The sequence below is a fragment of the Schistocerca americana genome, chromosome 7 (assembly GCF_021461395.2).
Source record: "Schistocerca americana isolate TAMUIC-IGC-003095 chromosome 7, iqSchAmer2.1, whole genome shotgun sequence".
NCBI lineage: Eukaryota > Metazoa > Arthropoda > Insecta > Orthoptera > Acrididae > Schistocerca > Schistocerca americana.
In genome coordinates, this window is record NC_060125.1 from 55,048,404 (window position 1) to 55,074,524 (window position 26,121).

Below are 26,121 nucleotides of genomic sequence, written 5' to 3' on the forward strand. Positions count from 1 at the left end.
AGAAAACGAGGAGACAGTACCGTCATAGAAGACGACAAACAATAAACGGGATAAACGCGAGCCACGCGCGGCTCACTCCGCATTTTTAATTACTGTCTTTGTATTCCTAAATTACAGTTCACGACCCATAACCCTCGTCGTATGCGAATGCCATTTATGAATTTCATAATTCTCTCAATGCACGGTGAGATAGCAGCATAAAATTTTCATTGTTACTTTAAACTGTCTTTATGAATTCAACAAATTGTCGCAAGCGTCCAGTACTAAGAAACATACTAATGAAAAGTGCGCATTTAAGGAGTAGGACCTACATCAAACTTCTGTATGAATCACCAGTAATGAAAAACCGAAGGGTGATCGCCAATCTGGAAAACAGACTCTCATATTGACATTGGTCTTAGCAGTTCTTGGACGAATTGCTTTCACGCCATATACAAAAAAATGTTCAAATGTGTGTGAAATCTCATGGGACTTAACTGCTAAGGTCATCAGTCCCTAAGCTTACACACTACTTAACCTAAATTATCCTAAGGACAAACACACACACCCACGCCCGAGGGAGGACTCGAACCTCCGCCAGGACCACGACATATACAAAATCGTGCTTTAGTATTCTGAAAAATGTATGTATCCTGCATCAGTTCCCTAGTTAAAGTCTCGGAAGCAGTACACTTACTTCAAAAGGAAAAAAAAAAAAGGACGCATCCCCCACTAAGCCGCGCGGGATTAGCCGAGCGGTCTCCGGCGCTGCAGTCATGGACTGTGCGGCTGGTCCCGGCGGAGGTTCGAGTCCTCCCTCGGGCATGGGTATGTGTGTTTGTCCTTAGGATAATTTAGGTTAAGTTAGTGTGTAAGCTTAGGGACTGATGACCTTAGCAGTTAAGTCACATAAGATTTCACACACACATACTCCACTAAGCCTGATTTCTCTGCATCTCGCTAACATTTCTCTTTGTGGAATATATATATATATATATATATATATATATATATATATATATATATATATATATATATATATTCGTAGACGCGTACTCACTTCTGCTACACTGTGCAACACAATTAAAGGGCCACCCACTTCTTCAAAACGCCGTAGAAGTTTGGAACACACATCGTTCGTCAGGCAACACCGAAACTTAATGTAACAGACGGTTGCCATTGTGTGTTTGTGCCCAACGCTGAAAGACCCTAGTAAATCCCGAGAGCCGACATTTCAACCAAGACGGTATGCACTCGGCACTTGGGGTTCTTAGATGAATACACTGTGCAGTGGCCAACAGATAACCGTGCGATGTGGCGCAGTGCTTAAAAGGTAGGCCAGTAAACAGCAGCAATTTTGCATTTGTAGAGAACCCAGGTAACAATTGCCTCCTTTCGTCATAAGTTCCAAACAGAAAACAGAAAAAGAATTAATAACTTATTTGTCTGGACCTCAGATTTAGAAAATGATATGACCGATTTCGATTGCTCAAGTAATCATCTTCAGATCATTAAAATGGCGCTGCCAGCCGGAGTGGCCGAGCGGTTCTAGGCGCTTCAATCTGGAACTCCGCGACCGCTACGGTCGCAGGTTCGAATCCTGCCTCGGGCATGGATGTGTGAGATGTTCTTAGGTTAGTTAGGTTTAAGTAGTTCTAAGTTCTAGGGGACTGATGACCTCAGATGTTAAGTCCCATAGTGCTGAACCAAAATGGCGCTACAGCGAGTAAGTCGCCACCGGTAGTATACCGAAATACTGAGGCATGAAAAATTCTTAGCTTTAATAACTCGGAACATGATCATACCACATATGACGTATTGGTCACTGTGACGATAGTTTAACGATCAGACGATGATTACTAGAGCAATCAAAACCAGCTGTATCATTTTATGAATATGCGATCTAGAAAAATAAATTTCACATTGAAAATAAATATAGCGTTCTCCACATACTTCACGATGTCAATTCTTGTAGGAAAGAATATATTAATGGTATCCAACATGCATAATGACGACAGTGTGGACGCTGACAGTGGCAAAGCGGATAAACCTGAAGAGATTTCATTCTACAGTCTCGTATAGATGTCTTAAACAGGAATATTCTGGTACAAGAATAACCGACCGTTTGTTTCTTACGCAGTTTTTCATCTTGCTGAATATATATCAGAGCAGTGTATGCTCAAATAATATACAAGATGAATACAAATTACAATGCGAAGGAGAAGATCTATTGCAGAACTGAGAATGGTGCTTACAAAAACACGTCAATTCCTAGAATATGGCACCACTTTAAGGAGAAGTTAAAGGTGTAGTAGATATCCACAAACTACGTATAGCAGAAGGAGAAATGAATCAAGAGTAAATCTTAGACGTCACTACTGTCCCAAAAGGAAAGGCCGGCCGAAGTGGCCGTGCGGTTAAAAGGCGCTGCAGTCTGGAACCGCAAGACCGCTACGGTCGCAGGTTCGAATCCTGCCTCGGGCATTGATGTGTGTGGTGTCCTTCGGTTAGTTAGGTTTAAGTAGTTCTAAGTTCTAGGGGACCGATGACCTCAGATAGTGCTCAAAGCCATTTGAACCATTTGAAAAAAAATTACCGTGGCACTCAAAGATGCGAGCGATCGCAGATTTCGAGAATAGGCTCATGGGAGAGGAGCAGAACCGAAATTCTAGTATGTTTTATATGTTTTTTTCTTAATAACTACAAATGAATGCTAGAGTGATTCCATCGATGAAGACACATCCTCCCCCTCCCGCCGTCTCCCAGTCTTTCCCCCCCCCCCCCCCCTCCCTCCCCTCCTGCTCTGCGACCATCAGACTGAGCACTCCGTTTCTACGATCTCGACGTTGATGGGACTTAAAACCGCCGCAAAAGTAAGCGAACAAGCGCGTTCTTCATTAGAAGAGCCTTACATGTTCTTGGAGGCGGTCAGGGCGGCAGAATGGCCGGCGACGCAGGCTATTGTCCCCGCAGGATGCCGCGTGGCAGAGGGAAAGGAGAGCGGCGGCTAAAGATCAGGGACGCCAGCAGGTACCGCAACGACAAGTGCAGACCCGTAGCACGAAGCCCGGGCGAGGCTTTACACCGCCGCGCCGCGCCGCGCCGCGCTTGCTTGTCTACAGTATGAGCACTCGCCAACTGTCTCCGCCAGACGTCCTTATGCTCTTTTGAGGAAAGGGGCAACGTTCTGCCAGCGACGATGTCGCTGCTGTCTCCCTTTTAGACGGTCTCTTCCAGACGCTCGTAACAACCTCCCGCCGTACGTGTTTGCTATTGTGACTGTAGTCGTCTTCAGTACGAAGCCTGCTTTGACGTAGCTCTCCGCGCTAGTCAAATTAACTACACAGAAGCGCCGAAGAAAGTGGTCTAGGCATGCCTATTCAAATACAGGGATATGTTAACAGGCAGAATACGGCGCTGCGGTCGGCAACGCCTATATAAGACAAGAGTCTTACATCAATTACTGCTACTACGATGGACACTCCAAAAGAAATGCACACTATTTTTTTTTAATCAGTCTTTTATTGTAGATGTTTAAAAGTTTTACAGTGTGTAGATACATCCTTTAGCAACAATTTTTACATTTCTCCACATAATTCCCATCCTTCTCAACTGCCTTACGCCATCTTGAAACCAGCGCCTGTTTACCCGCACGGTAAAATTCTGGACCAACCTGTTGGAGCCACTCTTTGGCAGCGTGCACAAGGGAGTCGTCATCTTCAAACCTTGTTCCACGAAGAGAGTCTTTCAGTTTCCCAAAGAGATGATAGTCACATGGAGCCAGGTCAGGACTCTAAGGCGGGTGTTTCAGTGTTGTCCACCCGAGTTCTGTGATGGCTTCCATGTTTTTTTGACTGACATGTGGCCCTGCATTGTCGTGCAACAGCTAAACATCCTGCATTTGCCGATGTGGTCGAACACGACTCAGTCGAGCTTGAAGTTTCTTCATTGTCGACACATATACATCACAATTTATGGTGGTTCCACTAGGCATGATGTCCACAAGCAAGAGTCCTTCGAAATCGAAAAACAACGTAGCCATAACTTTTCCAGCAGAAGTTGTGGTTTTGAATTATTTTTTTTTTCCTTGGGTGAACTTGCATGATGCCACTCCATTGATTGCCTCTTCGTCTCTGGTGAAAAATGATGGAGACATGTTTCATCACTAGTCACAATTCTTCCAAGAAATTCATCTCTACCATTCTCGTACTGTTCCAAAAGTTCGCTGCATACTGTTTTTCTTGTTTCTTTGTGAGCCACTGTCAACATCCTGGGAACCCACCTGACACAAATCTTTTTTAACGCCAACACTTTCAGTATTCTGCAAACACTTCCTTCCCCTATCGCAACGTAGTGTGACAATTCGTTCACTGTGATGCGTCCGTCAGCAGTCAGATGGTTCAAATGGCTCTGACCACTATGGGACTCAACTTCTGAGGTCATCAGTCCCCTAGAAGTTAGAACTACTTAAACCTAACTAACCTAAGGACATCACACACATTCATGCCCGAGCCAGGATTCAAACATGCGACTATAGCGGTTGCGCGGTTCCAGACTGTACCGCTTAGAATGCTCGGTCACCCCGGCCGGCTTAGGAGTCACCAATTCGTTAACTCTCTGCATATTGTCTGGAGTGTGTGCTGTACGAGGCCTGCCGCTGCGAGGACAATCCTCAATATTCCCGTGCCCGCTTTCATCACGTAACCTGCTTGCCCACCGACTAACTGTACTGCGATCCACAGCAGCATCTCCATACACCTTTTTCAACCTCTTGTGGATGTTTCCCACTGTCTCGTTTTCACAGCACAGGAATTCTATGACAGCACATTGCTTCTGACGAACGTCAAGTGTAGCAGCCATCTTGAAGACATACTGTGACGGCACCACTCACGGGAACAGGTTGAACTATGTTTGAAATCAAGCGGGAAGGATGTATCTACACACTGTAAAACTTTCAAATGGTTCAAATGGCTCTGAGCACTATGGGACTTAACTGCTGTGGTCATCAGTCCCCTAGAACTTAGAACTACTTAAACCTAACTAACCTAAGAACATCACACACATCCATGCCCGAAGCAGGATTCGAACCTGCGACCGTAGCGGTCACGCGGCTCCACACTGTAGCGCCTAGAACCGCACGGCCACTCCGTCCGGCTTAAAACTTTCACACATGCAGAATGAAAACTGTGTTTTTACAAAAATAGTGTGCATTTCTTTTGCCGGCCACGGTGGCCGAGCGGTTCTAGGCGCTTCAGCCCGGAACCGCGTGACTGCCACGGTCGCAGGTTCAAATCCTGCCTCGGGCATGGATGTGTGTGATGTCCTTAGGTTAGTAAGGTTTACGTAGTTCTAAGTTCTAGGGGACTGATGACCTCAGATGTTAAGCCCCATAGTGCTCAGAGCCATTTGAACCATTTCTTTTGGAGTGACCCTCGTACAATGGCAGGTTATCAAGTTTTAAGTGAGTTTGAGCTTAATGTTATAGTCGGCGCACGAGCGTTGGGACACAGCATCTGCGAGGTAGTTCTGAAGTGGGTATTTTCCCGTACGACCATTTCACGGGTGTACTTTGAATATCAGGAATCCGGTAAAACATCGAATCTGCGACATCGATGCGGCCGCAAAAAGATCCTGTAAGAACGGGACCAACGACGACTGAAGAGAACCGTTCAGCGTGACAGAAGTGAAACCCTTTCGCAAATTGCTGCAGATTTCAGTTCTGGGCTATCGCCAAGGGTCAGCGGGCGAGCCATTCAACGATATGGGCTTTCGAAGTCGAATGGCCACTCGTGTACCCTCGATGACTGCACGACACAAACCTTTACGCCTCGCCTGGGTCCGTCAACACCGACACTGGACTGTTGATGTCATATGTTCTTGGTCGGACGAGTCTCGTTTCAAATTGTATGGATGGACGTGTACGGGTATGGAGATAACCTCATGAATCCATGGACCGTGCATATCAGCAGGGGACTGTTCAAGCTGGTGGAGGCTTTGTAGTGGTGTGGGGGATGTGCAGCTGGAGTGATACGGGACCCCTGATGCGTCTGGATGCGACTCTCACAGGTGACACGTACGTAAGCGTCCTGTCTCATCACCTGCATCCATTCACGTCCATTGTGCACTCAGACGGACGTGGGCAATTCCAGCAGGACAATGCGACACCCTGTTCGTCCAGAAGTGCTGCAGAGTGGATCCAGGAACACTCTTCTTTGCTTAAACACTTCTGCTGGCCACCAGAGTCCCCAGGGCATATCTGGGATGCCTTGCAACGTGCTGTTCAGAAGAGATCTCCACCACATCGTATCCTTACGAATTTATGGACAGCCCTGCAGGATTCATGGTATCAATAGACTCCAGCGCTACTTCAGACATCAGTCGAGTCCATGCCGCGACGTGCTATGCCACTTCTGCGTGCTCGCGAGGGCCCTACACGATAGTAAGCAGGTGTACCAGTTTCTTTGGCTCTTCAGTGTAGTTAGGACTGCGGGAGACCGCTCACGGAATAGCAGAAGTGCTGAGTCGTCGACAGGCACATACAAAAGAGAAAGGTTAGTCGTTATTAACGCAAAACGTCCGGGTATTAATTTAGTCGATATTCACAGCACGAGTTCATTCGGGGAGGGGCCCGCGAGACGTTTGTTTCGTTACTGTGCAGCTACCGTGCTGTTCAGAGAGAAGGAATGTTTGATTGTATTGACCCGTTAACATGTGGATCATTAGAATTGTATCATTAATTTATATGGGCGACGATTGACTGGAATGATTGGCCGGAGAAAATTTAAGGGCGCCGCGGAAATTCTAAACCCGTGTGCCTGACCGAGAACTTCAGTCCGGTTCCTCACAGATACGAGTCACGCGACTTGGTCACTCGCTTCTCAGAAGTCGGAGACGAGACGAAGAGGACACGTTGCGTTCGATTTACCGAATGCTGCTGACGAGCTTTCATGGAAACGCGAGAGGCGCGAGCAGATACATGCAGACTGTTGCCGAATTCGCTGTTGGTATCACGAGAGAGCCTTGTTAGTCATTTCGCGGCATTCTCGTCTTATTCGTCATTTACCAACATTTCTTAGCCTACGAGAACTGTATAGTTCCCAGTCGGTACCAAACACCGTGTTCGCTCTCCTACTTATCTAAATACGTAAAGCCGAATAAAAGAGCAGAATAAAAGAGCTTCCTTTGTTTGACTTTGACTGGAAGCTCAGGTCGTCTTCCGTTTACCTTACGTGAGAGGTAGCACATAAATGGGGCATGAAATTGCCGCTTCGATCAGAGTAGTGTTTACTTTCCACCAGCCAGCGACGGACGTTGGCGCATACTCCATGTTGCTGAATAAGGAAGCAGCGAAAGGGAGATATTGAGTTTTGTAGCGTGGCACAGAAAACCTACACCTAAAGTTATTAAAACAGGTAAATAGAAAGTACACTCCACTACACAGCAAATAAAGGGCAGTGAAACATTCATAAATAACGCAGTTTTGGAACACGTACTTCAAAACGCGATTATCAAGTACACTGGTTACGCTGCGGAATGCGAATTTAGAGTATCGGTGTAAGTGAAAAACTTCCAAGTACTTTGAGAGAATATTTCCACGGTGTCTTGCTATAAGTGTTACAATGTTCTCTCCCAAATCATTTGTATCAACCCGCACCTTTCTCCCGTAACATGAGAGGAACAACAGATTACACATTCAAACTTTTTCACATCAGAAGATTAAGTGCTATGTAGTGTTATGCTTTACGTATTTCGCCCTATAAAGTTAAATCATTGACTGAAATAGTAACATGAATGGTAAAGCATCACGAAGATCAGTCCAGGGTTCCTGATACCACTCTGCCTCACCATCACCCCTTCCTCCATGGAAATGGAAATGAGCGTTTGGCGTCATTGGCCGGGAGGCCCCTCGCGGGGCAGGTCCGGCCGCCATATCGCAGGTCTTATTACATTCGGCGCCACATTGGGCGACCTGCACGCCGGATGGGGATGAAATGATGATGAACACAACACAACACCCAGTCCCTGAGCGGAGAAAATCTCCGACCCAGCCGGGAATCGAACCCGGGCCCAGAGGACGGCAATCCGTCACGCTGACCACTCAGCTACTGGGGCGGACACCCCTTCCTCCATAACCATAACAGTTCCTCCTTTTGTGTAAGCAAAATGAACCACTTCATGTGCCAAGTACGGGGAAAAATACTTTGCTTTAGAGTTTCTCTTTAAGTAACACTTATACCTTCCATTTCAATTACTAGCGGCATACGCAGTCTTCAAGAGTAACAGTGGTGATTTATCAAGGCAAACGACGTCAAGTGCACTGTTGACCATTAAAGCTGCAACTTCTTGAAGGAGAAGGCATGATAGTAACGTCAAATTACCACGAGGACTACTACATCCGGCGCCATTCAAATGATTATCGTTTCGGCGCTACCGCAACAAAGAATATAATAGCCATCTGCATTTTGCTTATAAGGAAATATTGCACAGTAGCCTTCCAATTCACAAAAATGGCTCTGAGCACTATCGGACGTAACATGTGAGGTCATCAGTCCCCTAGAACTTAGAACTACTTAAACCTAACTAACCTAAGGACATCACACACATCCATGCCCGAGGCAGGATTCGAACCTGCGACAGTAACGGTCGTGCGGTTCCAGACTGTAGCGCCTAGAATCGCTCGGCCACTTCGGCCGGCCTCCAATTCACAAATTACATTTGAATCTACGAGGGTGAGTCAGTAAATAAGTCGCAAACGCCAGAATACCGCACACCGTTTTAAATTTCGCGCCTGTACGTATATAGACGGTGGCAGCACACTTCGCGTGGTAGGTAGGCGATACGTAGTTTTCCGCAGCCATTGGTGAATGACCTGCTATTTGACTAGATGGCAGGCAGGGGTACCATGAGTGTGTGCCTGACTAGATCAACGCGACTTTTGTGAGCCAGGGGACTGTCCGCAGAAGACGTCTATAGCGTAATTCGTCCAGTGTGTGCTTAGAACTGTTTTTCATGTAAATTTATATTGAATTAGAGACAGGAATTCAGCAGAGGACAAAAGAAAAAAATCACAAGCAAGCGGCGTCCTGACTGCCCTGGTTATCCAGTGATCGCACATTCTTTCTCCTAAATATCAAATAAAAAGTCGCGATCGCGTTTTCAGATTTTTTATTTGTTATCAACAGGTTTCGGCTTTTTCCTCAGACCATCTTCAGGCTTTTCACCGCTGCAATGCAGTAGTAGTACGAATTCAGTACAGAGAGATGAAAATACGGCTAAAGAACGTCTAAAATATAGGCAACAAAGTTCGATGTTTTACACCCAGCGATGTCCGTAGAAGTAGGATAGTCACTGCTGAATCAGGCACTTTTGGACGAGGTATATACTGTAAACTCTTCCCATCGCCTACACCATTACATCATTGATGATTAATCATGCGTGAGATACGCTACATTGACTGGTTTAGTCGAATTCGTAAGAAAAATAGATACAGAAATAAATAGATAAATTACGTACGTAAAATTTTAATTTAAATTATGTTTACATTGTTTCTCCGTCTAGGTGTATTTTTCTGCCCCCAACACACATGTGTCTTGTGGGCCGTAGCAATTTAAGGGAACAAATAAACTTGTTATCTTAAACATCTTCAACATTTCTCGGCCCTGTCAGCAACTGTATAAATATTAATTTTAACTTTAATAATGAACAGCCTCAGTTGCACCGTTTACCTAGAATTTACCTAGGTTTCAGTCGGGATAACCCAACCTTCTTCAGAATAACAGTATCTACCGTTTGTCCATAGCGGACATCGTCAAGCTAAAACTACAAATACGTAGATTATCGTCAAACTGTAAAACTTATCTGGCACTGCCTCGGCCCCACTTCGCGACCGCGATGCGGCAGCCACGAGTGCTGTACTGGAACTCATCCGCATGAAAATACAGGAAGAAAACGCACACCGACCTGTATTTGCATGCGGGTAGCTGCCGCCGCCCTGCTCAGAGGAATGGGGTGCTAAAAACACTGGTGCACAGGGCGCGCACCATCCCCAAGAGCTCGAATGCCTCGAAACTGTATTCCGGAAAAACGGGTACTCGGAATGGCAGATCAGACGCGCTCTCCACCCCATCTCTACAGTACAACGTGTGGAGACGGAAAAAGTCACGGAGAAAGAGATAGCCACTGCCTATGGCGCACTATCGGGGAAAATAGGACGGATATTGAGGAAACACCGAGTAGGAACTTTCTTTTGTCCACCAAATAAAACACAAGCATTATTGAGAAGCGTCAAAGACAATCTCGGTTTGAAGAAGGCCGGCATATACCACATTCCGTGTAAGTGTGGGAAGACACTTACACTGTCTTATGTTGGACAGACAGTGCGCACCATCGAAGATCGTTGCCGAGAACATTAGAGGCACACTCGACTTGGGTACCCCAACAAGTCGGAGGTCGCAGAGCACTGTTTGTCTGAAAATCACGAAATGGACTACCAATATACCAGGGTCTCGACACAGACATCTAAATACTGCGTCGTTAGAGAGGCTATCGAAATTCGTACCAGGGACGGACTCATCAACCGAGATTGCGGCTACAACCGTAGCAGGGCAGGGGAACCAGCATTGCGTCTAATTAAAAAGACGCTCAGCCAAGGAAACGAACGGGCGACTAGGGCGGACGAGGCAATTACACCGACGCTGCCACAGAAGTCGACGCCAGCGTCTCAGCGACCGCTGACGCATGGGCGCGGACCGCGGAGAGAACGCCTCGCGAGGGGAGGGGATTTAATACGGCCGCCCGCCCTCAGGAGCTCAGTTCGTTAGCGCACCTGATGATGGCGACATGTCTGATCACCGAAATATTGTGTCCGTTGGACACTACGGACCGGCAGTACACCAGTGGACTGTTCGAGCAAGGAATACACCGGGAGAAACTGAAGAATCACATCAGTAGACTGGATGGTTATGACTGAAGTGCAGTTACTGACGGAGTTCCGGCGTGGAGTGTAGTGGCAGCAGAACTTGCTCGATATACTAATGGGTTAATGTGGAACCGGTTTACACAGGAAAAAACATAGTTTCAATTTTGGCCACCACATGCAAATCTGGCGCTGTACACTGTTTGCATGACAACCACACTGTCATTTGACAAATAATAACGTGAGTAAACGGTACGGATGTCGAGAAGAGAGAGCACGAGGTGTTAGTAAAACTGTTTTATGTAAACGGCAGTAATTACTGCTGCGAACAACTATTGACCACATCATTTTAGGGATGCAGCATCAGGTGGACGTGTCCAGTGCTCACATTTAACAAAGTGTGCAAGTGGCAGTTAGTAATAAAATCAGCATGATGACTTTCTCACTGCCCGTTCCTGTTCCACTATTTATGGAAACATTTCTATACACCTTTCTTGCGTTCTCAGCGCCAGATTTGCACCTGGTAGCCAAAATTGGAACTAATTCTTTTCCAGCGTAAATCGGTTCTGGATGACCCTATTAGAATATCTACCAAGTTTTGCTGCCATTGGATAGCTACCCAGGATGTCTGTGAATAGCTGCAGTTCTAATTATAATCACCCAGTATAAAACTGAATGATAAAATGCGGCGTACCACGGTTTACAGACCACAGGAGCCACAGAGTGGGGTGTCCACCTGCCACGCCATGGGGCGATGTGTTGGCGGCCATTGTTGTAACAGGAGGTGGAGGTCTCCGCTTCATCCCGCTGGTGTGGCGGCAGCAGTAATACCTTGACCGGAGGTTGACTTCACTGGCCGTAGCTTTCTGTCGTTCGCCGCCAGCCACTCCTCCCTGCACACTTCTGTGGCTCTCTGACTCAACAGCGAAATGACAGTCTGCAGGGGAACGCCACACCGTGTAACGTCATGTTCCCTGCAAGCCTCTTGGCTGCTTTGTATGCTTGCTCATTTCCCCGGATTCCCACGTGCCACTGTACCCAGCAGAATGTTACATGCTTTCCTTGCTGTAAATGAAAGAGCTGTTTCTTCTATATTGTTTCTATCATTTTCTCTGCTGCAAGGCTTGCAAAAAACTAAAACTGTTGCACTGTTTTTGTGCTAATGCCATTAACACCTCGGCCAGAAAGATCGCTGGACCTCTCTCCAATTGACAAAGTTCGAAGCATTATGGGCACGTTGATAACTTCGGTCTTGAGCGCGCGTATACTCCGTTATGGGCAGAACCCTCCAACCAGCAACGGATTTTAATGATCTAAAGCGTCATTTGGACAGTGTGTGGTACGATACCACTCAGGGGGACATCCAACAATTCCATCAATCAATGCCAAGCCGAAGAACTGCTTGCATAATGGCCAGAGGTGGACCAACGCGTTACTGACTTTCTCCTGAATAAATCATCCAATTTTTCTGAAACTGTAAACATTTGTTTGTGTATTTACATCGGATGTGCTGATTTGCGTCCCATTCGGGTAATTTCTTCCAGATGCCTCTTTTCTTTTTGTCTTGGAGTGTATTTAATCCACCTTAACAGAGGCAACCAAACTTACATCATCTGCTCCAGGTGCGGGTGATGTAAATCGGGCTGCCTATTTTATGGTTCAAATGGCTCTGAGCACTATGGGACTTAACTGCTGACGTCATCAGTCCCCTAAACTTAGAACTACTTAAACCTAACTAACCTAAGGACATCACTCACATCCATGCCCGAGGCAGGATTCGAACCTGCGACCATAGAGGTTCAAATGGCTCTGAGCACTATGGGACTTAACTTCTAAGGTCATCAGTCCTCTAGAACAGAACTACTTAAACCTACCTAACCTAAGGACAGCACACAAGTCCATGCCCGAGGCAGGATTCGAACCTGCGACCGTAGCGGTCTCGCGGTTCCCGACTGTAGCGCCTAGAACCGCTCGGCCACTCCGGCCGGCGACCGTAGAGGTCGCACGGTTCCGGACTGTAGCGCTTAGAACCGCTCGGCCACTCCGGCCGGCCCTATCTTATGGTGCATGAAATATTTTCCTGGGCAGTTTTATCTTACTAGCGACGTAGTAGATGGGTACGAAATTATGGACTGCAGAAACAATTGGTTTCTGTGCTCTTAAGACAGAGCTGAGGGTGCGACCTTCCTTTGATGACACGAGTGAGAACCTGCAGACACGACCGGATGCTGTTCGCTGGAGGTAGCTGCCGTTTACAGCAGAGAGAAAGCTCGTTAGCTGGTGTTCGCTCGGTGCAGAAAAGGCTTAACAGTACGGGCGGTGCTGCTTTGCATCGTGTTGGGCGCTTAGGGTCTCCTGCTGCATCGCTTACTGGCTCTCGTACTGCGCTAACCACCGGCGGACCCGCTACGGCCACGGATTTGGCTTCACCAGTGTAGACACATTTAGTTGTTCAAGGACGATCTATTAACGGGATGTCCATCACAGGGATTCATCATTTCAAAATTAAAAAAAAAAAAAAAAAAAAAAAAAAAAAAAAAAAAAAATGGAAACTGTACTGTCTGCCATCGGGTTCCCCTAAATGACAGGCAGCACAGCATAACAGCCACGCTATGAGGGAAACAAACCAACAGCCAAACAGGCGAAGACATCAGGTAAACACGCCGAAGATTCCAGTCGATTAATAGGAACCTTTCCTTGCAGAGGTCGCCGCGACATATCCGGCTATGGATTCCTACGCCGGGTTTCTATTGGCTCCAGCTCACTATATAGGCCCGGCCGGTCGAAGGCAGACCAGTCTTCGTCCGCTGCTAATGGCAACCGCTATAGCAGGGTCTACGAGAAGATATCACCGAAGCCGCTGCACCGCCGATCGAAGTACCAGCCGACCGAGAGGAACCACATCTCCGTTTAGATCGACGGACGTCTACATCTATTGTACAGCCAGCTATTGTATTGTAGAAGAAGTTACGTTCGATAAACTGTTGGAGAACACAACAGAAACAAACATCCATAGAAGACTTAAACAAACGGTACGTTTATTGTGCATCAGCAAGAATTATATGCCAGCGGCCTTGCCGCAGTGGTCACACCGGTTCCCGTCAGATCACCGAAGTTAAGCTCTGTCGGGCTGGGCTAGCACTTGGATGGGTGACCATCCGGTCTGCCGAGCGCTATTGGCAAGCGGGGTGCACTCAGCCCTTGTGAGGCAAAATGAGGAGCTACTTCATTGAGAAGTAGCGGCTCCTGTCTCGGAAACTGACATACGGCCGGGAGAACGGTGTGTGCTGACCACATGCCCCTCCATATCCGCATCCAGTGACACCTGTGGTCTGAGGATGACACGGCGGCCGGTCGGTACCGTTGGGCCATCATGGCCTGTTCGGAAGGAGTTTAGTTTTAGTTTAGCAAGAATTATATACAGAAGTTCGAAATAGTAATTACAAAATCTGCTAGCAGATGGCACTTCGTACCAGCATGCATAAACAATCTCACCTTCTGGGAGCAGTCTTCGCAAAACAATCTCTTCAAAATGTCCACTCCTCGAAGTAGAGAGGTGGCGCAAACAAGTGAAGAAATTTGCTGTTACATCCTGTGGTGTCTCAACAGAAAGTACGATTCACGTTCGTCCAGGGCAGTGGGATATTTCTGGCAGACAGTGTCTTTCAATGTATCCCATAGTAAATACTGACAGTGAGTCAGATCGGGTGAACATCGAAACCAATCCATGCTTGCCCTACTAAATGTCGTATAATCGCACGCAATGAGTCTACTCCCTAAAAATTCACCAAGAAAAGCGAAACGCTTGTTCGCTACGATATGTTCGGGTCCAATCTAGCATGAACCACTCAGCGCGAAGTCGATCATGCACCGCCGGCTGTGTGGCGACTGATTGTTCCATAACTGCGACGTAACATTCACTTGTTCTCGATTCTCGCATGAAAAAGGTGGCCGATAATGTCTCCGTCGCGTACCGCAGCCGAAACAGTAACTTTGGCAGACTGCAGTAGTTTCTATTGAACCGCCAAAGCGCGAGTTTTGTTTATTCAAGAACACATTCGGGTAGAAGAGTGATTAATATGTGTACCAGTTACAGCCAACATCAAAACCTTCCCTATCAGTAGCTGTGAGAATCTGGTTCGCAAAGCCATCCCATCGCGCACAGCGGCTACGGGTATGAACTGGCGACACTGTGTTACAAATCTCGTAAAAAGTCTTTTGTGCATAATGAAGATAACAGTGAAGACGGATAAACGTTCTATAGGTCTCCTCTCTTTCTTTTTTCACTAGGGATTTCACTAAAACGCGCTTTGTATTATAATAAAGCGTCAAGATCGTAAAGTTTTTGAATCAAGGATCGGATGCAAAAGAACGAGCACCCCCTTCTAATGTTAATAGTCGTGAATTTCTATGAATGGAGTGATCAGGAGCTACATGTCGCCGCGCGGGATTAGCCGAGCGGTCTCAGGCGCTGCAGTCATGGACTGTGCGCCTGGTCCCGGCGGAGGTTCGAGTCCTCCCTCAGGCATGGGTGTGTGTGTTTGTCCTTAGGATAATTTATATTAAGTAGTGTGTAAGCTTAGGGACTGATAACCTTAGCAGTTAAGTCCCATAAGATCTCACACACATTTGAACTTTTTTCTTTGAGCTACATGTCTTTTTAAATGAACACCGTACCTTTACAAAGCACTTGAAGCTCTCGAAATAGTCACATAATGCTTTCTGAGACGTGCAATTAAGACTTTCGCAAAAGCTATTTAAAAATGTACTAAATTTTAGGTTTTGCTTTTGGCTCTGTTATGCTGCGCAACCCCGACGAATTGAGGCGTTTACAGGTACTATGCAGACGCTTCACACAATTCTAGCCCAGAGTTTCCCGTTATGCGACGGAATACTTGCGTTATTCAGAGCGGTCATCTTTCAACTTCTGTCACTTACTGCCAAAAGTCCCACCCGGTTGGCCGTGCGGACTGCACTGCTTTCCGGGCGGGAAGGAGCGCCGGTCCCCAGCACGAATCCGCCCGGCGGATTTGTGTCGAGGTCCGGTGAACCGGCCAGTCTGTGGATGGTTTTTATGCGGTTTTCCATCTGCTTCGGCGAATGCGGGCTGGTTCCCCTTATTCCGCCTCAGCTACACTATGTCGGCGATTGCCGCGCAAACAAGTTCTCCACGTACGTGTTCACCACCATTACTCTACCACGCAAACATAGGAGTTACACTCGTCTGGTGTGAGACGTTCCCTGTGGGAGTCCACTGGGGGCCGAACCGCACAATAACCCTGGGTTCGGTGTGGGGTGGCGGAGGGGTGAAGTGGACTGCGACAGTCGTCGTGGGGTTGCGGACCACTGCGGCTGCGGCGGGGACGGAGCCTCTCCGTCGTTTCTAGGTCCCAAGTTAACATAACATAACATACTACCAAAAAGTTATATCTTCGCGCAAATTAGTAACCCCATTTCAGAGTATCTTATGCTCGTCCATCATCATTGGTGAGCAGAGAGTATGTAATCATTTTCAGTTCCCACGAAACAACATAAATTCCAGTGACAATAGAAGATTTGATGTAGTTAAGAATCTGCAATGAGTGTAAAGTCAATAAATTACTGACAGAAAAATCTCTAGCACAGCTGCTGCCAATAGGTCATCGACAAGATGTAAAATGGTTTTGATTAAATCTATCTCCAAAGACATGAACGAAATACAAATTTGTAACTCTTAGTATGGAATACAATGACGTTTATGTGTGTGTGTGTGTGTGTGTGTGTGTGTGTGTGTGTGTGTGTGTGTGTGTGTGTGTGTGTGTATGGCAATGTAAAGGTTAGGGTTAGTTTTCAGACACAACACATACTTTTTGTTAGTCGTGTTACTTTGAAATAGGATCATTCAACACCTACTCTGACTATTGTCTGCGGTAAGGAATCCATTCTCTTCTGGGAGTGTCTTCCTTTCCTCTCGTTGTCCTGAAATCAGAAAGTAGTCCTATTAGAGAAGAATATCGTTGCCTTTAGGAATATGAAGCACAGCGGCGTCGCATCATCAAACTGGGCCGTGCAGTAGTATTTCCTACACTGACACCTCTGGAAACCCCATACTGTCGAGCCACTCGCAGCCTGCACAAAGTTTTCATACATTAACGAGAGGGCAATAGAGAATTATTTGACTTGGGACTTCTAGATTCATTATTGGCATGGATAAGCGACGTTACAACGTTCGCGTCATGAAATAAAAATTCTTTGGCAGTTAAAACGTCACCAGACAAAATATTAAGCGTCTCGGTAGAAGAGCGCTCTGGTCGCTTTCGAGCGCTGCATTTGGTGTTGAACTGATGCCAAGCGTTCAGTGACACCCCAACGATGACTTACGTGAGGTAGTGAGTGTGTGCGCGCGGCACTGCGTCATAAGCAATTCTCTCACTAACATTGGTCCCCATGGAGACGTGACAGAATGGCAGAAACGAGCTATGGTTTTTGGATCTACCAATGATCGCATCGTGAATGAAGCTGTCTGATTTGTTGCCCTATCAACGCAGATTGACCAAGGTGTCTACATAGAATGGTACACCGCTCTCAGCCGGGCAACGTGGTATATGAAGAGTTGTCGTAAGAATACCCCAACCGACAGTAACCTGAGACGTGTTGACGCCTCGACAGTTGCAGTGAGTTTCAAACCTGACAGCGATTGCCGTTGCCAGTGAATACAGGTTCATCTCGACCAATTTCCAAGCAAGCATTGCAATGGTTTCCGCATGCATTAGAGAATTGTAGTCGGACACCTCGGAAAAGGCAATTGCTCACCGCAGCACATTAAGCTGTACGTCTTCAAAATGGCTCAAATGGCTCTGAGCACTATGGGACTTAACTGCTGAGGTCATCAGTCCCCTAGAACTTAGAACTACTTAAACCTAACTAACCTAAGGTCATCACACACACCCATGCCCGAGGCAGCATCCGAACCTGCGACCGTAGCGGTCGCGCGGCTCCAGACTGTAGCGCCTAGAACCGCTCGGCCACTCCGGCCAGCTGTACGTCTTCAGTGGGGCAAACAACACAGAGAGTTGCCATTGGCTCACTGGAGACGTGTAGCGTGATACCACGAGTGCTTCTGCGTCTTTTCAACTGATGCAAGGCGCTTACTGCTGCGACGACCAATGAGAGCCTATAATGGGGAGGGTGTTTTGGCTTTGTTTCTCGTACCATGGATTGGGCCTGACTTGAGGGTACAGGGTGAATAAAATCGACAAACTGCATTGACGAATTCCCCACTGCAAATGGAGGAATAATGGTCCTATGAACATGTGTCCGGAAATGACGGTGTGCGTGCAATGACAACAAATCATCCTGGAATACAGTACAGAGCTGCATCGCATCCAAGTCACAACAGATGTTCAGTGTGGCCTCCATGGGATTGCAGATGATTGGGATAGTAGCGAGTCTCACGCAGGGTACACATAATCGTACTTTGGCTTACACCCTGTTGGGGGACCACTTGCCTGGTGCATGTACTAGTCAATACCTGTGCATCACCGATAGAGGAAACATTGTGCAGTACACGTTTGCGGAATACACAGACATACTCCTTGTGTATGGCGAAGCTGGATGTGGTGGTGGTGGTGGGTAGTGTTTAACGTCCCGTCGACAACGAGGTCATTAGAGACGGAGCGCAGGCTCGGGTTAGGGAAGGATTGGGAAGGAAATCGGCCGTGCCCTTTCAAAGGAACCATCCCGGCATTTGCCTGAAACGATTTAGGGAAATCACGGAAAACCTAAATCAGGATGGCCGGAGACGGGATTGAACCGTCGTCCTCCCGAATGCGAGTCCAGTGTGCTAACCACTGCGTCACGTCGCTCGGTAAACCAGACTATGAAATGGGATATAAAGTGGTCAATAATATATGTTACGCTGATGGTGGTGTACTGATACAAAAGAATGAGGATACTTTACAAAGGTTAAAATGTTCAAATGTGTGTGAAATCTTATGGGACTTAACTGGTAAGGTCATCAGTCCCTAAGCTTACACACCACTTAACCTAAATTATCCTAAGGACAAACACACACACCCGTGCCCTAGGGAGGACTCGAGCCTCCGCCGGGACCAGCAGCAGTCCACGACTGCAGCGCCTTAGACCGCTCGGCTAATCCCACGCGGCTACAAAGGTTACTTCACCAATTTAATAAAAAAGCTACGCAATATAACACGGAAATCTCATCTAAGAAAACTAAGAGTACGGTAATATAAAAAGCACCTATACGACGTAAATTAGAAGTAGATAGTTTGTCAGCTGAACATGTGATGAACATCTAGACACTGTTATGGCCAGGTATAAAAACTTAACCACGGAAGTGAAAAATCAAGAGACAAATCCAGCAAGGATAGCTGAATGCCTGCAAAATACTACATGGAGAAACAAATTTATGACAACTGTTTGGAAAATAAAAGATATAAAACAGTGGTGCGTACTGTTTTGATATTTTCAGCACAAAATAGATCAGAAACGAAAAAGATCATACAAAAGTTAATGGCTGTGAAAATGAAGGTATTAAGACAGATCTAAGGAGCAACCATATGGGAAAAAAGAACAACGGAACAGTGTAGAATACAAGATATGAATAAATGCATGAAGACAAAAACACATTGGACGGATCATTAGGAAAGCATGGACCCCCACAAAAGTAGCTAAAATTTGTAAACATGGACGACAACAAAGGAAACGGCTAGCCAGAGGACTAAACAAGAGATGGGATGGTAGTTGGTCCAATACATCCACGGAATGAAGCAGACAAACAGTGGCAACCCTAGTCGTCCGAAGAACAAGAAAAAGAAGAAGAAGAAGAAGAGGAGGAGGAGGAGGAGGAGGAGGAGGAGAAGACTCGGGTGTGCTTACCCTGGTAGCCGTGAACATGACCCAGGATATTTATTTCAACATTCACGGTGACAGAGTGGTGTCCTTTCTTCTACATCTTCAAGACGAGTGTTGTGTGGACACTTCTGTATTCTACGATGAGGAGAGGCTTGTTCAGAAAGTTGCACTACACGTCACTCGTCTGACGGATGCAATTTCTCCCACGAACACCCGGTTTTAATCGCGTAGAAAATGTCTTGGGATAAATGAAAGTAACTGTGAAACGTAACAGCCTAAGAAGTCCGCAATTTGGGATGTCTACGAGCGGCTTCAGGTGGACTTGGCATACCTGATGCAACTTGTGGACTGTCTTCCTCGTACCCGGTCGGTGTGGCCGTGCGGTTCTAGGCGCTTCAGTCTGGAACCGCGCAACCGCTGCCGTCGCAGGTTCGAATACTGCCTCGGGCATGAATGTGTGTGATGTCCTTAGGTTATCTAGGTTTAAATAGCTCTAAGTTCTAGGGGACTGATGACCTCAGATGTTGAGTCCCATAGTGCTCAAAGCTATTTGAACCATTTTCTTCCTCGTAGAACTGAAGTCATTATCAAAGTTTCAGGCAGCGTTAAGCTACCTTTTTTGGGGGGGAGGGGGGGGGGGGGTGGCAAATACTTTCCGTGGTGAGCTTATATTACGATAACATTATAAATTTAAAATGTAACCAATAATAGAGAAATCCTTAACTTTGAAGTTAGCCATATTAATATTGGCAGTTTCGCCAGTGATCCTCTTGCATAGGCTCAGACTCGTATGTAAAGTGGGGACATGGTATAAATCCATACACTCGTATATTTTTTCGTTATTTCCAGCTTATGTATTAACTCTAGCGTAGTTCGTATAAAATACACCTCGTTTGCGGTAACAGTGGTCGTTGCAAAACGGTGGCAGCCGGTTTTCTAGGACGCAGCAGCGAGTAAACGAGCGACTAGCGAGAAAAGCTGGCCAATAAACACCCATGTCTTTCTGGTTTCATCAGTGTGGGATGGGAAGAGCGAGTGTCGGGAACACTATGCGGCAAGCTTGTTCGCAGTCAGAGGACATAAAAGCTATCCCCTGCAGCTTGGACACTCCTAACAGGTCACCACTTGTTCAAGTTAGCGAGACTAGACGTTCGAATGCACGTAGATACTGTATTCCATTTTCCGAAAGTGTTTCACAGTGCAAGGTCGTGCCACAGTGTTCCTCCTCTGAACAGCAAGACATAAAGAGAAAATAGAGAAAAATCCACATCCGTTTTTTATTCGCCCGTGAAACATTATTCCCAAACGTAAGGTAGGATAATGAATTACAAACATTTGCCAAGTCATAGGAGAAGGGCGGCAGTTGGGGAGGAAAACTTTCTACACTACTGGCCATTAAAATTGCTACACCAAGAAGAAATGCAGATGATAAACGGGTATTCACTGGACAAATATATAATACTAGAACTGACGTATGATTACATTTTCACACAATTTGCGTGCATACATCCTGAGAAATCAGTACCCAGAACAACCAGCTCTGGTCGTAATAACGGCCTTGATACGCCTGGTCATTGAGTCAAACAGAGCTTGGATGGCGTGTACAGGTACAGCTGCCCATGCAGCTTAAACACGATACCACAGTTCATCAAGAGTAGTGACTGGCGTATTGTGACGAGACACTTGCTCGGCCACCATTGACCAGACGTTTCCAATTGGTGAGAGATCTGGAGAATGTACTGGCCAGGGCAGCAGACGAACATTTTATGTATCCAGAAAGGCCCGTACATGACCTGCAGCATGCGGTCGTTCATTATCCTGCTGAAATGTAGGGTTTCACAGGGATCGAAGGAAAGGTAGAGCCACGGGTAGTAATACATCTGAAATGTAACGTCCACTGTTCAGAGTGCCATCATTGTGAAGAAGAAGTGACCGAGACGTGTAACCAACGGCACCCCGTACCAATTACGTGGCGATGACGAATACACGCTTCCAATGTGCGTTCACTGCGATGTCGCCAAACACGGATTCGACCATCATGATGCTTTAAACAGAACCTGGATTCATCCGAAAAAACGACGTTTTGCCATTCGTGCACCCATGTTCGTCGTTGAGTACACCATCGTAGGCGCTCCAGTGTGTGATGCAGCGTCAAGGGTAACCGCAGCCATGGTCTCCGAGCTGATAGTCCATGCTGCTGCAAACGTCATTCAACTGTTCGTGCAGATGGTTGTTGTCTTGCAAACGTCCCCATCTGTTGACTCAGGGATCGAGACGTGGTTGCACGATCCGTTACAGCCATGCGGATAAGATGTTTGTCATCTCGACTGTTGGTGATACGGGGCCGTTGGGATCCAGCAGGGCGTTCCATATTACCCTCCTGAACCCACCGATTCCATATTCTGCTAACAGTCATTGGATCTCGACCAACGTGAGCAACAATGTCGCGATACGATAAGCCGCAATCGCAATAGGCTACAATCCGACCTTTATCAAAGTCGGAAACGTGATGGTACGCATTTCTCCTCCTTACATGAGGCATCACAACAACGTTTGACCAGGCAACGCCGGTCAACTGCTATTTGTGTATGAGAAATCGGTTGGAAACTTTCCTCATGTCAGCACGTTGTAGGTGTCGCCACCGGCGCCAGCCTTGTGTGAATGCTCTGAAAAGCTAATCATTTGCATATCACGGCATCTTCTTCCTGTCGGTCAAATTTCGCGTGTGTAGCACGTCATCTTCGTGGTGTAGCAATTTTAATGGCGAATAGTGTGTTAATGGTTTTGCGAAAATCTGTTTCATATTGTCGTCAATGATGAGCTTCGGAGAGGCCTCCCAGCTTTGACGTTCTCGGGAAGAAGTACACGGATGACGACTGCGAAGGAGCTGGAGGCGCTAAATAATTGGCACCGACCCGGGGACTACAACCCGCTACTGTGGAACAAGAAGAAAAGAGTGTTAAAAAATGTGTGTGTCAGCCTATGCTCTGATGTCGCTCACGACTGACGTCTTACACTTTAGCACCAAGCCCTGTGTATTCCAGTTAATATTAATTGATTTCCGTTAAAAGACAGTTAGCCAGAGTTTGCTACGAGACAAAAATGGCTCTATGGGATTTAATATCTAAGGTCATCAGTCCCCTAGACTTAGAACTACTTAAACCTAACTAACCTAAGGACATCACACACATCCATGCCCGAGGCAGGATTCGAACCTGCGACCGTGGCAGCAGCGCGATTCTGGACGGAAGCGCCTAGAACCGCTCGGCCACAGCGGCCGGCGCTAATAGACCCTGTGATTGTATTTTTCTTAGCAGAATATACGCAGACATCATCAGCTACCAGTAATGTTAGTCGTTACCTTTATCAACGGCATTAAGTGAAAGGGGCATCATTTTATTTACAATTAAAAGCAGATTGTCGTTTTTTCTTAATACTTGATGTGTGACATGTCGAATTACGAGATTTACGACAGTTGAAAGTGTCGAATTATGAGATTTACAGGCGTCATACCACTAGCTTGCACAGCACAGCACATTCCAGCGGTTCGTCGGCTTGCCCGCATCCCAGGCGCCGTTTCGCGTCCGGCTTTATTATTTTAAGACCATTGATGTCACAATGAACATTCCACTCACGTGCTTTTTAAACTCATTTTGAGCTCAGTGATGTTGTTTACAGCAAATTGATGCGTCTTAAGAGCTTCTTCCACTTAATTTACTCGTAACAGTGACGACCTACTCAGCTGTAGCTTTGTGTGATACGACTTATTTTCCAGCGAAAAGAGAATTTTTAGAAATAGGACATGAAGCGTACCAGGACGATATTTTTTCACTTCTTCAAAACTATTTTCTCTCGTCCCTGCGAGAGTAAACGTTCCGTGTCTGAGTGTAAGTCTGGCATACAATTTTAATCCCCCATCAGGTTACTTATTTTCTTTTCTTTTATTTTTTTAAATCACACACACACACACACACACACACACACACACACACACACACACACGAACTCCACTGAAGAGTGAAAGATTGATTGTGGAAAGGAACCCTTACGCTGTATGCCTTCTTCCAGAAGTGCTAGTCCCGCGAGGTATGCAGGAAAAATTCTGTGAAGTTTCGAAGGTAGCAGATGACATATGGGCGGAAGTAAAGAACTGAAGGCGGGTCGTGAGCTTTGTCTGGGTCGCTCAGTCGTTAAGAGGACTCCCCGCGAGTGTCAAACGTCAGTGATTCGAGTCTCGGTCCAGCACGCGACTTTGATCTGCCAAGAAGTTTCAGGAACATCTCACGTGTCCTTGAGTCTTTTAAAGGTGTTGATTAGGTAGTTGTACGAGTGAGTGACAGTAACTATTTACATGTAAAATATGGAATAACTGGAGACTGCATCATCTTTGATGGTCCTGTGGGGCTCCAATAATGGCCCGAGGGACCTTGTATTTGTGCCAACTTTGTAGTAGGGCCTGGCCTACATTCGCAAGTTGGAGGACATTTCTCCGATACTCGTCTGTTAAAGGCGCTGCAGTCTAGAACCGCAAGACCGCTACGGTCGCAGGTTCGAATCCTGCCTCGGGCATGGATGTTTGTGATGTCCGTAGGTTAGTTAGGTTTAATTAGTTCTAGTTCTAGGGGACTAATGACCTCAGCAGTTGAGTCCCATAGTGCTCAGAGCCATTTGAGCCATTTTTTTCTTCCCAGCGACGTATTTTCCTCCAGTCATCTCGTGTATTTCTCTCGTCCCGGCCCACCTTGAGGCGCCTAGGCTCCACTCCAAACACCTGTTTTGTAGTGGCTCCTGCTCGTGAAAAACGGCTTGAGTGCCAGCATCATCTTCAAAGTATTCAATTTTCTATCTCGTAAGTGTGGGGTAAAAGTCATCCCTTTATGCAGTATCACTCCCACGTATTTCGTCGTCGTAGTCCAGGGTATTGGCTGTCCATTGACGGCAAGTCGCGTCCTCGTTCTGGCCGTTTCTTCGTGAACAGTATTGCTGCAGTTGTCGTAGGGTGTAGGGTGATTTTATTGCTCTTTGCCCGTTGTCCGGCGTCGACAAGTTGTCGCTGCATCCTGTTGACAAGTTGCTCGATGTTCCTTCCAGAGGCTAGTAAGGCCCTGTCATCGGCGAACAGACTGGCTGTGACGTGTTGAATGGTGGGAATGTCGTTAATATACAAATTAAACAGGCATGGTGGTATCACCGCTCCCTGTGGGATGCCAGCTGAGACAGTTTTCAGTGATGATTTCTTCCCATCTATTTGTACAAACAGGCGCCTGTCCTGCAGAAAGCTATCAGTCAGGCTGATGTAAAGTCAGGGACACTGGTTTGATCGACTAGTTTGACTATAAGCTCCTCACGTCACACCCGATCAAATGGTTCAAATAGCTCTGACCACTATGGGACTTAGCATCTGAGGTCATCAGTCCCCTAGACTTAGAACTACTTAAACCTAACCTAAGGACATTACACACAACCATGCCCAAGGCAGGATTCGAACCTGCGACCGTGGCAGTCACGCGGTTCCGGACTGAAGCGCCTAGAATCGCTCGCCCACTGCTGCCGGCCACACCCGATCATATGCCTTTTCGATATCTAGGAAAACCCGAACTGTGGAGTTCCGTCTATTCAGGTTGAGTTGTATGGACTCTATGATCTGGCTGGAAGCCAAACTATTCGTGGCGGATGATCTTATTTTCTTCCAGATAGTGTTTGAGACGCTATCGCAGCACGCGTTCCAATATTTTGCCGAGTGTGGGCAACAGACTAATCGAGCGGTAGCTGTCTGACAACTTTGGGTTTTTCCTCTTTTTGAAATAGGGGCTAACACAGTAATACCCGCCTCCTTTTATACTGGTTGGCCCGCCTGACGTCTAATTGTCAATCCCGCGTTACATACTGTTGATCACAGAGTGTATCCATAGAAGACAAATCTCGTCGTTGTTCTGATTCTACATTAAGCTGTAAAGTGAAGCTACCAACTCGAATGTTTGTTGGAAGGCCACAGTGATTTCGACACTAAACTGTAAAGTGAAGCTTTCACCAATTCGAATGTTTGTTGGAACGCCACAGTAATTTACCAGATACGGTCCTGTTCGGGGTGGCATGCCGTTGCCTTCATCCGTCCTTTGAACTATGTTACCAAGGCGGTAACCAACGGTTTAACGTTTATCAACAAAACAACAAAATAGCAGTTCTAATGTGAAAAGCTACACATCCTATCAGAATTGCAAGTAAAGCATTTTTTAAACTTTTCACGTGAATGTCGTGTAGATCGATGGCCTCCATTCCACAGGAAACCAAAGAGCTCACATTAAAACGATTTCTCAGCAGGGTAAAAGTTGCTACCTTGGATTTCAACGAATGTGCTCAACCTTATTAGC

At 46.6% G+C, this 26,121-nt stretch overlaps 1 protein-coding gene and 1 pseudogene across 1 annotated transcript in view; one reads left to right on the forward strand and one right to left on the reverse strand.

Annotated features, from left to right (window-relative positions):
* The window catches only part of LOC124622695, a gene marked incomplete at its 5' end in the record, with an annotated part of 712,404 nt that overhangs the window by 399,624 nt on the left and 286,659 nt on the right, over positions 1-26,121 (reverse strand). The window contains one exon of the mRNA XM_047148485.1: positions 16,787-16,852. Coding sequence (XP_047004441.1) covers positions 16,787-16,852 — 66 coding nt within the window. The remainder of the gene's footprint in view (positions 1-16,786; positions 16,853-26,121) is intronic.
* Positions 13,959-14,076, forward strand: LOC124623298 (annotated as a pseudogene).